This window comes from Phodopus roborovskii, unplaced genomic scaffold (assembly GCF_943737965.1).
Source record: "Phodopus roborovskii unplaced genomic scaffold, PHOROB, whole genome shotgun sequence".
NCBI lineage: Eukaryota > Metazoa > Chordata > Mammalia > Rodentia > Cricetidae > Phodopus > Phodopus roborovskii.
Genome location: NW_026126459.1, coordinates 23,927,896 through 23,940,393, shown reverse-complemented (window position 1 = coordinate 23,940,393; position 12,498 = coordinate 23,927,896). Strand labels below are relative to the sequence as shown.

Here is a 12,498-nt window from a genome sequence, read left to right as displayed (position 1 = left end):
CTATAGAAAGGATGTCTTTTCAAAACACGGCATCGTTGTGTAAATCCAAGGTTATCTAATTCCCATTCATTGTTCTAATAAGAAAATGATAGGGAAGAGAAGGAAAAGAAGTAAAATGACCCAGGCCCTGGAGGGAGCTCAACTGTGTTCTGGACATCTGAGCACTCTCTATAATTAGTGGGGCCCTGTGTCGCCACCTCAGGTACACAAATAGCCAAGCAGCTCTGCCTAGAGACAGTTCCCTGGGTACCACGCTCTCCTAGTGTCACTGGTCCCCACTGTGCTCTTTCACTGTCCCCTGGGCTCCTTTTCCAAAGCCAACAGTACTTCACAGTCACAGCCTTAAAAGTTACAATTCACATCCCCACACATATCCCCCCACCCCAAGTCCCCCACCCACCCCCCTTCCATAGCTCATCAAGGAATTTTAAATACTCTCCAAACAGCCAACCCTAACCTCTGGTACTACCTAGTCCCTAGGCCAGCATTCACACACATTGGCTCCAGGGAGGATGCCCTGAGCTTTATCTTCCAGTTACCTTGTTGGGATGGGCACTTCGGTCAGGCCTAAGAGGAGCACAGCTGGGGAGAGTCTCACAAAGGCAACAATGGGCCGGTCCAGAGTGTCCACCTCTCCAACCAGAACATTGGAGGCCTCTGCCCCAGTGGGAATTTTTTTCATGAAATGAAGATCCACCTGAAAGTACACAAGAGCCTCTGACAATTTAGGAGCCATCAACTCCACTCTCTTCACACCTTATCTTTCATATACCACTCAAAGTTAGAAAAGGGTTATCACTGCTTTATTTGACCTTTACAAAACCATGAATGGAGGTATCTTACATCATATCAGCCCCACTATTTAAAAACAAAGGGGGAAGAAAGTGATTACGATGCAGGGAGAGAAAGCTAACTAGAACTATGGAGCTTAGAATAGTTATTTGTGTCACATATACATTATAATTTAGTATGTGTGTGCATGCATGTGTGTGCTATGTGTGTGCTGTGTGTGTGTGTGCTGTGTACAGTGTGCACGTGTGTGTACGCATGCCGCAGCCATGTATGGAGCCAAAGAACACCCTGCAAGAATCAGTTCCCCCCTTGCACTGTGTGGGTTTCCAGATGGAATTCAGACTGTTAGGCAACAAAACCTTAATCCACTGAGCCACCTCAAGAATCGAAGTTTAAATCCAAGAACTGAATCCCATCCCACATGCTCCTCAGAGAGGAGGTGCCCCAGAAGTTCTGGGTCACATTATTTCTCTTTTCTAATACCCAGTTGCTTCATGAAATACAGCAGCCACAGCCTCCATGAAGAGTCCGAGACATGTGAGTCTTAGGAGGCAGCTGCAAAATACTGTGTGACTACTTGAAGATGAAAAGGAACTACAGGGCGTCAGATAGCAAGAAGTAACTAATGAATTGGGGGACCTAGGTCAGGGAAGCCTCAGTAGTAGTCTGTCCTCACTATGCTGAGTCTGGAAGGACACACTGAGGAGCCAGCCTCACCCGGGCTGGGTGTGCGAACAGAGAAAACTAAGATGGGCATCCCTTTCCACAGAAACAGCGCTGGTCTTAGGTAAAGGATGACACATCGGAGCTTATCAGATCCCAGAAAGAGTCCAAAATACACTGGGCTTCATTACAGATAATCTTAGGCCAAGAAGCCAACTTGCCATGTCTCCCTCACCTTGCTTAGATCCACAGGACTGTGTTCACAATTCACTCCATTTTTCACCTCAAGATTCGTAGTTGGAGCAGACTGAGGAGAAACAGTCTGACCTATTTGGAGAAAGTCAAACAGAATGGGCTAAGGGCTTGCCCTTCCCCTGACACAGCCAGCTTGTGACTTCTAGAGGCTGACAGTACTATGAAGCAGGGTCACTCTGTCTCCACAGTCAGTGGTAAGAGGAAGGCAGAGGTCCTGATCCTCATTTACCTTCCTCTCTTCCTCTCTCTCTGGAGCAGTGACCCCTGACCCCAGTGAATGAGACCTCTACAGAGTTTGTTTGCTAGCAAAGAAGAGATAATACAGAAGAGACCATGCCCAACCACAACAAGAGAAGCAATTAGAGCTGCAAGGCTTTGCAGCCCACCTGGCCTGGACACAGGATTTGGACATAGTTAACTCTCAGAAATCCTGTAATAAACGGTAGGAAGGTCCTGTCACTGTCATTGTTTAAGTGAGGTGTGAGATTGTCCAGGGCCTTATACTCTCCAGGTGCTGTCTAAGCAAAGACTTCTGTTTAGCTGGAAAGGACCGAAGCTCACCTTCTCTGCACCCAGACTGTCACTAATGTGGGCATTCTCCCCAGAGCCACACCCTCTCTGAGAGCATGTGGAGAATACATCCCTCACTTTGAAGATCTACTTGGAATGCTTTCCAGTAGCACAAGTGAGAGACAGGTGTTGTTTCCAAGCCACCCGGCTTACTACCCATCCACCTATGGAAGAGTTCAGGGTCATAGCCTCTACCCCTAGTAATTCCGGTTCTCTACCTAGTCCCCAGATGTGTTTTTAATAAAGAGAAACAACAGAGACGCACAAGTCCTTACCATCTTTATCCATGGAATGTGGTTCGGATTGCTTCTTGCCAACCTCAGCAAAGGAGCGGACAATGGGGATGAGGTTGTTTCTCCGCCTCTCATTCTGATGGTGGTGTTTCTTGAGAAGGGCTTCTCGAACCTTAACCCTCATACTGTCATTCAGGTCACTGAACAGCTCTTGCTGGTCTAGTATCAGGTCTAGAAAGCAGACATTCACAAAAATTCTCAGAGTTCAGGAGCCCAAGGGGAATGGTATCAGGAGGGGACAAAAGGCAGAGGCAAGCTGCCCTACTAGGGTCACCAAGCTGATTTCTGCTTCTGGTTCCTATAGCTGTGAAACACCATCCTTTGTTTATTTAACAATGAGAACACATCATTTAGAGATGGGGTGTCACTATGCTATGTAGGTTGGTCATGAATTCCTGGGCTAATGTGACCCTTCTGCAAAAGTGGGCCTTACAGGAGCTGGAGAAATGGCCCCGTGGTTAAGAATACTGGCTGCTCTTACAGAGAACCTGGGTTCGATTCCCAGTACCTACATGGTGGCTCCTAACCATCTATAATTCTAGTTCTAGGAGACCCAACATCCTTGCACAGCCCCCAAGGGCACTGGGTATGTGGTGTTCATACATACATGCAATCAAAGCACTCATACATATAAAATAAAATAATTAAAACATTTTAAGGTATTACTTACATGGTGACACATGTCATTGTGCTTAGCTCCAATCATTGCTTTAGGGAACAAAGCCTATTGAGTATTTAATACATAAGCAGACTATACCATGAGCTGCACATCTGTTTAATACAACCCAGGACTATGCCATGAGCTGCACATCTGTTTAATATATACTCAGAACTATACCATGTGCTTTACAGCTGTTATCTATCCAATCCTCACTAGAACCACAAAAGTGGGTATTTTTTATGACAATTCATTTTTTAAATTCTATTTTAAAATGTATTTATTTTTATCTTTAGTTCTGTGTTCATGTGCCACATGTATGCAGGTACCCATGGAGACTGGAAGAGGATATCAGATCCCCTAGAGCTGGGGTTACAAGTGGCCATGAGCCACACAATGTGGTTCTGGGAACCAAACCTGAGTCCTCTGGAAAAGCCCCAAATGCTCTTAACTCTGAGTTAGTGTGCTTTTTCAAATAAGGAAACCAAGGGACAATTGTTACAAAAATCCCCATACTCTCCCATCTGCTAAGCTGAAGAGCAAGGGTTCATATGCAGGACTGGCTGAATCAAAAGCCCACAATTACCCTCTTAAATCTATTATCCCTTCCTCCAAGAACTTACACTGCTGTAACTGTCAGGGATGTTGCAACTACCCTGAAAGTGGAGGCTAAAAGAAATATTGAACTGGGGCTGGAGAGATGGCTCAGTGGTTTAATTGCATGGATTGCTCTTCCAGAGAACATGCATGCAAGCAAAACACACTAATACAAAATGAAGTAAGTTTAAAAACATATTATATAAATTAATTAACTGCCCACTGGAGACAATTACCAGCATTTAAACTATCAAGCCCAATCATGGAAGGGGGGGAGCTACTTATTGGTTCTGTCATCAGGACTCCAGATGAATGTCGAGAGCTTCAGGTCCTACACTTTATTCCTAGTTCCATTATTTCTGACCCATCTGATCTTGCAATTACATGACCTCTCTCTACTCATTCTCCTCATCTACAGAGAGGCACAGCGCCAAAGTCTCCACACCCACCAGAAGGTTGTTACTGAGCGCCACAGAAGCTAGCTTTGAGCAGCTGGTCCTCCTGCCTGTACTTCCTAAATGCTGGGATTTCGGGGTGAACAACAGAGACCAGGTTCCTGCATATGTAACTTTTATTTTCCCCTCATATTATACTCATGCTTTAGAATTCTTCATCCTGAAGGGAAAAAAAAAAAAAAAAAAAAAAGAAGGTCCCTCTTCTGTTTTTAACTTTTCTCTTTCCACTAAAAATTCTCAAAAGAACAGCCTAGACCCATGGGGAGGGCCTGGGCCCTGCTTCAAATGATATGACAGACTTTAAAGACTCCTCATGGAAGGCCTCACCTTCCCTGTCCCTGGAGCAAAAGGGGGATGGGGTGGGGGTTGGTGGGGGGTACAGGGGAGTGTGGGAACAGGGACAGATATGTAAAACAAGCTTGTTTCAGATTTAAATTTTAAAAATTATATAAAAATTCTCAAAAGAAAAAAAATATAATTCAAGAACCACCTGCAGCTCCGAGCTGGGAGCCGAAGGACCATGGAAAATCGTTTCAGGTATGGGCCTTCGGGAACAGCCTTACCTATAATTCATTTCACATTTCTGGCTCCCAAACTTATTGTTTGATTGGTTTTATTTTGAGATGATATTTTACTACAAGTCCAGGCTGGTCTTGATCTACTTTCCTTAATCTTTAAGTGCTAGGATTACAGACATGAGCCACCACCTGTGGAAATGTGTCACAGCAGTCCTAGTGGGCAAACACCAGCCTGGTGACTGTTACCTGGTTGTCCTCTCATCAGGCTAAGCACTCTGAGCCTCTGTCTCCAAGGGTGACACTGCCCCTGAGCCAGCCTTAGGCAGCAGAGTCCAACCCCCATTTCTAACCTCAATATTTAACCACCCTTGAGACTGTAAGCACCAAATGCCCATGAACCGATGGCCCAGACTACACCTGTTCAGATCTATCTCAAGAGTAATATCAAAACTCCAGTCACCTACAAACATCATCTGGATGTCCCCACACCTTAGAACTTACCAAGCACAAAACGAAACCCATCCTCTTTCCCACCAGCAGACCTGACCTGATTTTCCAGTCATCCAGCTATAAACCAGAATGCTAAACACTCTCCCCTTTTTGCCCTAAACCAGTCCATCAAAATGTCCATCAGTTCTACCTCCCTTGCTGTACTGCCCATTGAAGGGACACCACCCCACTGGAGCATTTAACTCTGCTAGGCCTTGCCCTTCTCCTCCACTCCTCTGCCGTGCTAATTAGATTATATTCCTCAGGCTGACTACCAAGGTCCGGCTATCAAAGCATTAAAGAGCAGCAATCAGAAGCCCCCTTTGTCTCACCTAATAAACATGTCCAGTCAAAATCAAACACCTCATCCAACATGGGGTTTCCCCTTTCACCTTCATAAACCGCCATTTGCCTATGGGTCTGTCTTCTCCCTATCCAGAGGCAGTCCTTTGTCCCCTACAGAACAAATGCCCGTACCCTTTCCCTTGTCCCCTTCCCCTTCCCCCTCATCCCCTGTCTCCTTCACCACTGCTTCCTAGCCCATTCTGACACAGCCCTCCCTTTTCCTCTTTTTAAGACTGACACCTGCAAGGCCATTTGCTGCTGATTTTCTGCCTGAGTCAGAAAGCAGCCACTTTAACTTTTCTTTCCTGTTTAATAAAGGATTTCTCTGTGGAAACAGATGTTTGGATGTGTTTGTGCCTAATCTGGGGTCAAGGAAGGCACGCGCGCGCGCGCACACACGCACACACGCACACACACACACACACACAGTGGGGTTCTTCCTCACCTGCAGTGCAGGCATCATTCCACCTGGTCTAATCCAATGGCCTGGCTCACTCCCCCTTTAACTCCCCCTCCATCATCTTTCTTACGGCTAATTTGATAGAGCACTACTATGCCAAGATGTCTGCAGGGTCTCCTCATGGTTGATGATTATAATCATCCCTGGGGTTCCTCCACCAAATAACAGGGCACAAACTTTCTTGGGAATCTTCACGGGCATTTAGACACATAGCTAGAAGTCAGTGAGACACAGATGCGTCCCAGTCAAAATGCAGTCCAAGGATGGAGGTTTAAGGAGATTTCTGAGTGCTTATGAGAAAACTCCAAGAAACCAAGACAAGAGTCTTGTCTTGTGACCTCAGTTTCTTCAAAAACAAGGACTTGTTCTTGGAATTTGCTTTTGAGCCCCTTCCAGGTGTATCAGATAGGAGAAAGTTTACTCCAGATTATTCATCACAACTGACTGGCTATTGTTATTTATAAACCTCCACAGAAAAGCATGTTTTTGCTACGTGCCAAGGGTGGCTTGCCCGCCCTGTGCAGCTTGCCCACTGCACTGCCCTCAGAGTGGACATTGTATAAATTGTCTGGTGTTCATCTTTGGGTTCCATGCTCCTAGGTTCCACTGCCTCTAGAACAGTGAACATGACCCTGACATTGAACTCACTTTTTTTTTTTATTTATTTTCCCCATAGTTGGTGGTACATCTGGGTACCACCTTCCGAAGTTGACACAGGAGTCCATCAGTACTGACCTCCACCCGGGGTCCCCCCAAAGGTCCTTAGAGAGGCATAATTACTTAGACACTTGGAATAGAGAATCTTTAACCTGTCCAATAGAACAGAGTCAATCTAAGGGGAAATGTTCCACAAGCAGCCAGGTATTCTCCGATGTTGCTCCCCAAACATAGTATCTTAATGTCCATCCACCAGCAGGTCTACCCTGCATGCCATGTTCAAGTGTGGGAATGCTATGGTTCACTTTCCTGCATATCTGTTCTAGATTACTATTTTACATGTCTACATCTTTAGTTTTCTTTTTAAAGTTATTATTGTTATTGTTGCAATTATTAGTGTGCACATGTGTGTGACGAAGGTAGGCGCCATGGTGTGCTCATGGAGGACAGAGGGCAACTCTCATAAGTCAGTTCTCCCATCATGGGTTCCTGGGGCAGAACTCAGCTTGCCCAGCTTGTGCAGCAAATGAGCCATATCAACAGCCCTTTAGTTTTCTTTCTTTCTGGCTTCATCGTTCTGTTCTGTTTTGCTTAAGAATCACTGTACAGTGTACCAGAATGCTTGCCTTTCATCCTTTTGAATTTGTACTGTGTCTCTGCCCGTCATTTAGCCTTACCTGAAATTTCTTCTATGCTACTTGCACGCATGTCCAGAAGGACGGTGCCGTTGATGAGGCAGCTCCTTAGCTCAAACAGACTGTGCAAAGAAAGAGTTGCCACATAAGGCTTGCTCCAGCGTTCTCCCCCATCTTCAACATCCTCTTCAAACTTCAGCCACCTGCAAACATAGCCAATGAGATGCCACTGCTAGAAGATGGGTTTATCAAGAGGGAAAAATATCTGAGTGGCTGGAGAGAAGACTGCACCACCTGGCCTAATGTCCACACACGGAAGAACTGGGCAAAGCAAGTTGTGGCACAGTGCAAATCTTACCCCCACACACTTTTATTTTTATTTTATTCATTTATGTATTTATTTATTTTGGTTTCTCTGTGTAACAGCCTAGCTATCCTGGAACTTGCTCTGTAGACCAGGCTGGCTGTGAACTCACAGAGATCCATCTGCCTCTGCCTACTGAGTGCTGGGATTAAAGGCATGTGCCACCAATCCCATTTTTATTCAAAGATAAATCTACTATTACAAGCACATGTAGGTACATGGCCTCAAAACATTCCTTGTTTTATCCTTGGGACAGCAGGATAGAAGGGTACTGTCAGTTCCTCCCCTTGGCTTATCTTTCTTTTTAATTGTTTATAATAACCATGACTTTTAAAAATCTAATCTGTATCATTTGGACATATTGACAAACCACATTAATAAGACAGTCACATTTTTATCAGTGCTTTGTATGACTTTAGAAATCCACAAGGTGTGGACAGAGACACAAAAGACTAGCTAGCTACCTTTTCACTTTCCAGCTGGCCCACTGGAAACGTCCAGTGTAGTGCATACACCAACACCACACCAATGTAAGCTGGAGCCAGGCTTCCTGGTCACCACTTCACCCACGAAGAGACAAAAGGCAAGCAGGCCTGCCACCTGCTGAGAGGTAGACCTCTGCCTGTCCCCAGAGCTCCTGACCAGGGTTCTTTGAGGGCCTCACCTGGCTGTCTCCTTCCACTCAGCATCCTCTCCCTCTCTCAGACAGATCTCATCCAGCTCTGTGAACAGCTCATGAGGCACATGCTCTTCATCTTCCTCAGTGCCAAGAATGAACTGAACACGCTGAGATGGGGTGTCTAGGAAACCAACCAGAGAAAGGTCTGGGTGTGTATCTAGTCTCCGACTCAGAACAAAAATAGCTTCTGCCTAACAGCTTTGGGAATATATAGATGTCCTGAATACAGATTTTAAAAGTCCCTTTGTTCTTATAGAAAAGGCTATTCTGTGGAAGCATTTGAACAAGAGGACAGACCACTTTCAGAAGTCTCGTGAGAACCTAGAAAGCAGGGCTGGAAAGAGGGCTCAGCAGTTGAGAGCACTGGCTGCGCTTCTGGGGGGACCTGGGTTCAGTTCCCAGCACCCACGTGGCAGCTCACAACTGTCTAACTCCAGTACCCTTCTGACCCCCCCTTCTGGCCTGCAAGGGTACCAGGCGAGCATGTGGCATACAAACATACATGCAGGCAAAACACCCAAACACATAAAAATGGCGTTTTTAGTTTTCTAAAGATCTGAATTTTTTTTAAATAGCAAAGGATTACTTATAGTGTTGATTGAGGTGTTGAAATGCCAATTTCAGGAAGACATTGTTAGTTCTTAGAAGCATTCCTTCCTCTTGGGAACCCTAGCCAAGGCCTATCTATGCCTCCTGCATTTCCATGAATGAACTCACCACCCTACTATGGACACTGGCCCTCTCCCCAAGGCTCTACCCCAGTCTCTCCCCAGGGCGTTAACCCTCCCTCCCCAGGGTCTTACCATGGGCCAAGGCTTCCAGGCCCTCTTCACCCTGGCTGGCTCCTTTGCCCCGCCCTCCTCGTCTCCGGTGCTTCTGGCCATGAGTGCGGTGGTGTCGATGGCTCTGCCTGCCCAGTGGCATCCGAACCCCAACATACAGAGTTCTATGACCTGGATGGAAGCAGAAGGCCTATGGAGAGAACTCCTTTTACAAAAGGAGTCTAGCATAATTAACAGCAAAAACATCACAGGTTTTGTGCCAGGCCCTTCTGGAATGATTAAACTTTACAGCATCCAGGATTAAAGACAGCAGTCAAAGAGTCGACAGTGTCCTCCTCTGTCCTGCACATGGCTACACACCCCACAAGGATGATGTGACAATCAAATGAAAGAACACGTGCTCCTTTATGCTCACTTGCTGTGAGAGAGAAGGTGCATGGCTAAAAGGCGTGGTGAGGCTGGGGGAGCATGTGAAGGGCATAGCAGGACACATATTAGAACATGGGAACATAGCTCAGCCACAGAAGTCCTGGTGTGCAAGGCTCCAGGAGGGAGGGTGGAAGGAAGGGGAGAGAGAGATGGAAGAGGAAGGGGGAATAGGAAGGGAGGGAACATGACTTACAAACTATGAAGACGTGCTATTTTTGCTACTATACAAACAATGTGAGTGATTTTTAGAGACGATTCCCGTATGGTACCTGGCAGGTTTGGGCAGAGGCAGTTAATTAGGCACAGTCAAGGCCCCCCAGTCAGCCTGTCTGCACTTTGGCACTAGATGTCTGAGCATGAGCAAGCCATCCAGGCTCTCTTGATTCATCTTTTAAAAGGAACACTGATGCTTATTGTTTTTTAACTCGAGAGGTTATCAAGAGCAGAAAATAAGATAAGGCGTGGAAAATGCTCAAGGCCACGCCAGGAACTGTAGATCACACCATCTAGACTACTGCAGACAGGCCTTCTAAATCAGAAAGAGTGAGGCTGGGTTTAGAGGCATTAAAGAAGGGTCACCAAGAGTGGAGGACACGGAAGTGATCCAAAAGCAAGTCTTTCTTGTCCCCCCTCCTCTCTCTCTCTCTCTCTCTCTCTCTCTCTCTCTCTCTCTCTCTCTCTCACACACACACACACACACACACACACACACACCCTTTGGTTTTCATCCCCCACCTGACTCCCTGCTGCTCCTGGAATTAGAATCAGAAGTTTCAGACGATTCCCAAACCTGATACTCGCAGCCTTGCTGTGCCCATTTCCCTGATTCCTGCGGCTCTGCACACCAGGACTTAGCTGTGCCCACTCTGTCCCCACTGCTCTTGGCATCCATCTTTAGCTGGTGTCTTTGAACTCTACCTATGCCCATCCCTTTGACCCCTTGCTTCCCACCTTGCTGAGAAAACACAGGCCCTTTCATGGCAACCCCTTCTGTCACAGTCTGGCTCCTCTCTGCCAGCCTCCAGAACAGTCCATTCCATGCCTCCCACTCCCCTGCCCCTCCCGGGCACAAGCTATGCTCGCCCTCTCCTCTCCATCCAGTCCTCCATGGCTGACCTATGAAGATTCCTGCTGCTCCCACGTTTTTCCCCTCTCCTTCCTTCTCCACCAAGAATCGTGATTGGCTTCACTCCCTCTCCTCCCCATGTTCTTGCTCCAGGGCCTCTGACTGTGGCACTAAGTCACCAGAGCTCTGTCTTGGCACATCTCCCAGTTCCACGGCTCTATGGAGAGCAGGCATGCAGCAGGGGTCTCTCGATGCCGTCTTCCCAGTGTTGAGAGGTCCTTCAGCTCTCCTGCCACTACTGCCTCACACCTTCAGAGGCCTCACACCCCACAAGGATGGCCGGGCGGGGGGTTCTTGACCCTTGTCCTCTCCTTTCTTTTAGTGGTAGCTATTTTTTGGATTTCAAGTTCACTTCTTCACACGACTCCCCAGACCCCTAGTTTTTTTTATGTATCCCAGCTTGACCTACCAGGCTGGCTTCACACAATTCTGCCTCAGCCTGGCATTACAGGCGTATGAGACAACACACTTTCAAATCTTTATCTCCTGCAATGGCTCTCAGTGCTGATTCCCAATGCTGGGACCCTTTAGTACAGTTCCTCATGCTGTGGTGACCCCAACCGTAAAGTTATTTTTATTGATATTTCATAACTGTAATTTTACTACCGTTACAAATTACAATGTAAATATCTGTGTTTTCTTATGGTCTTAGGTGACCCCTGTGATAGAGTTGTCTGACCAACACTGATGCCTTAAAACAAATGTAAAATCCTCCACCTTCGAAAGTCAAGCTCGCCATGGGTGTGGTGTCTCACACCTAGAATCCTAGCACACAGGATGAAAAGGGTTGGCTAAAACTTGGAAGTCAATCTGGGGAACATAGTGAGTTTAACATGACTCTAGTCAATAGTGAGGCCCCGTTTAAAAAAGCAAACAAACAAACTAAAACCAAGATGAGGTTCCATGTTTATGTCTACAGCACACCACTGTGTAAATTCCTTGGTGTCTGGGGGGAGGGGGACAGGTGTCAGCTCAGCAGTGAGACCTTCTTATTGCTCTTGCAGAGACCTGGGTTTCCCAGCAGCTCATAACAGTTCTAGAGGAGCTCATGATCTGTGCTGACCTCCATAGCAACGCATATACGTGATGCGATGACATACATACAGGCACAACACCCATACACAAAATAAAAATAAATAAGTAACTTCCTTCAGCGTTATCTTTGATTCCCAGCTCCGCCCTCTGCTGCTGGGGATGTCAAGCCTTTAGCTGCTCCTGCTCCTTCCTTCCTGCTTTCGCTCCTTCCTGCCTCCCATAGTAACTGAGTCATCCTCCTGGTTTCAGCCATCATGGTTCATCCTACGCATCCAGAACCCCTGTGCTCAGTTCTCAGCCTCGTCTCTGGGTTTTCCTTCCTTTGGGACTGGTTTACATATTCAACATGGAAATAAACAATCCCTATGAGAATTCGGCAATCAGTTCAAGACAGAGAACTAAAAGGATAACCTACATGCTGGCAGAGAAGGAACATTCTGGAGAGCCTCTGCCCCTTCACCAGCACCAGAACAGCTGGTTTCTGCTCCCTCTGCCTTCCACAGCTGCAGCATCCGGAGAACTTGATCCTTTCTCCACCTGAGCCAGGTTGTTCTTCCTAAGTTTGTTGGCACTTCCATACACACACACTCACCCAAGATTCACTGAAAATTTGCCTGCCTCCTTGGCATTATTTCTATTTTCCCCCGTGAGATGTGTGGTCACCTTCCTCCAAGTTACCCAGAGCCCTAGCCAAAG

General features: G+C 46.6%; 1 protein-coding gene across 1 annotated transcript in view; it reads right to left on the bottom strand.

Moving 5' to 3' along the window:
* The window catches only part of Slc4a8 (solute carrier family 4 member 8), a 61,348-nt gene that overhangs the window by 28,625 nt on the left and 20,225 nt on the right, over positions 1 to 12,498 (bottom strand). Inside the window, exons 3-8 of the mRNA XM_051189927.1 lie at positions 9,234 to 9,383; positions 8,416 to 8,551; positions 7,430 to 7,590; positions 2,556 to 2,744; positions 1,691 to 1,782; positions 540 to 697 (exon numbers count right to left, since the gene is read on the bottom strand). Of these exons, the coding sequence (XP_051045884.1) occupies positions 540 to 697; positions 1,691 to 1,782; positions 2,556 to 2,744; positions 7,430 to 7,590; positions 8,416 to 8,551; positions 9,234 to 9,383 (886 nt within the window). The remainder of the gene's footprint in view (positions 1 to 539; positions 698 to 1,690; positions 1,783 to 2,555; positions 2,745 to 7,429; positions 7,591 to 8,415; positions 8,552 to 9,233; positions 9,384 to 12,498) is intronic.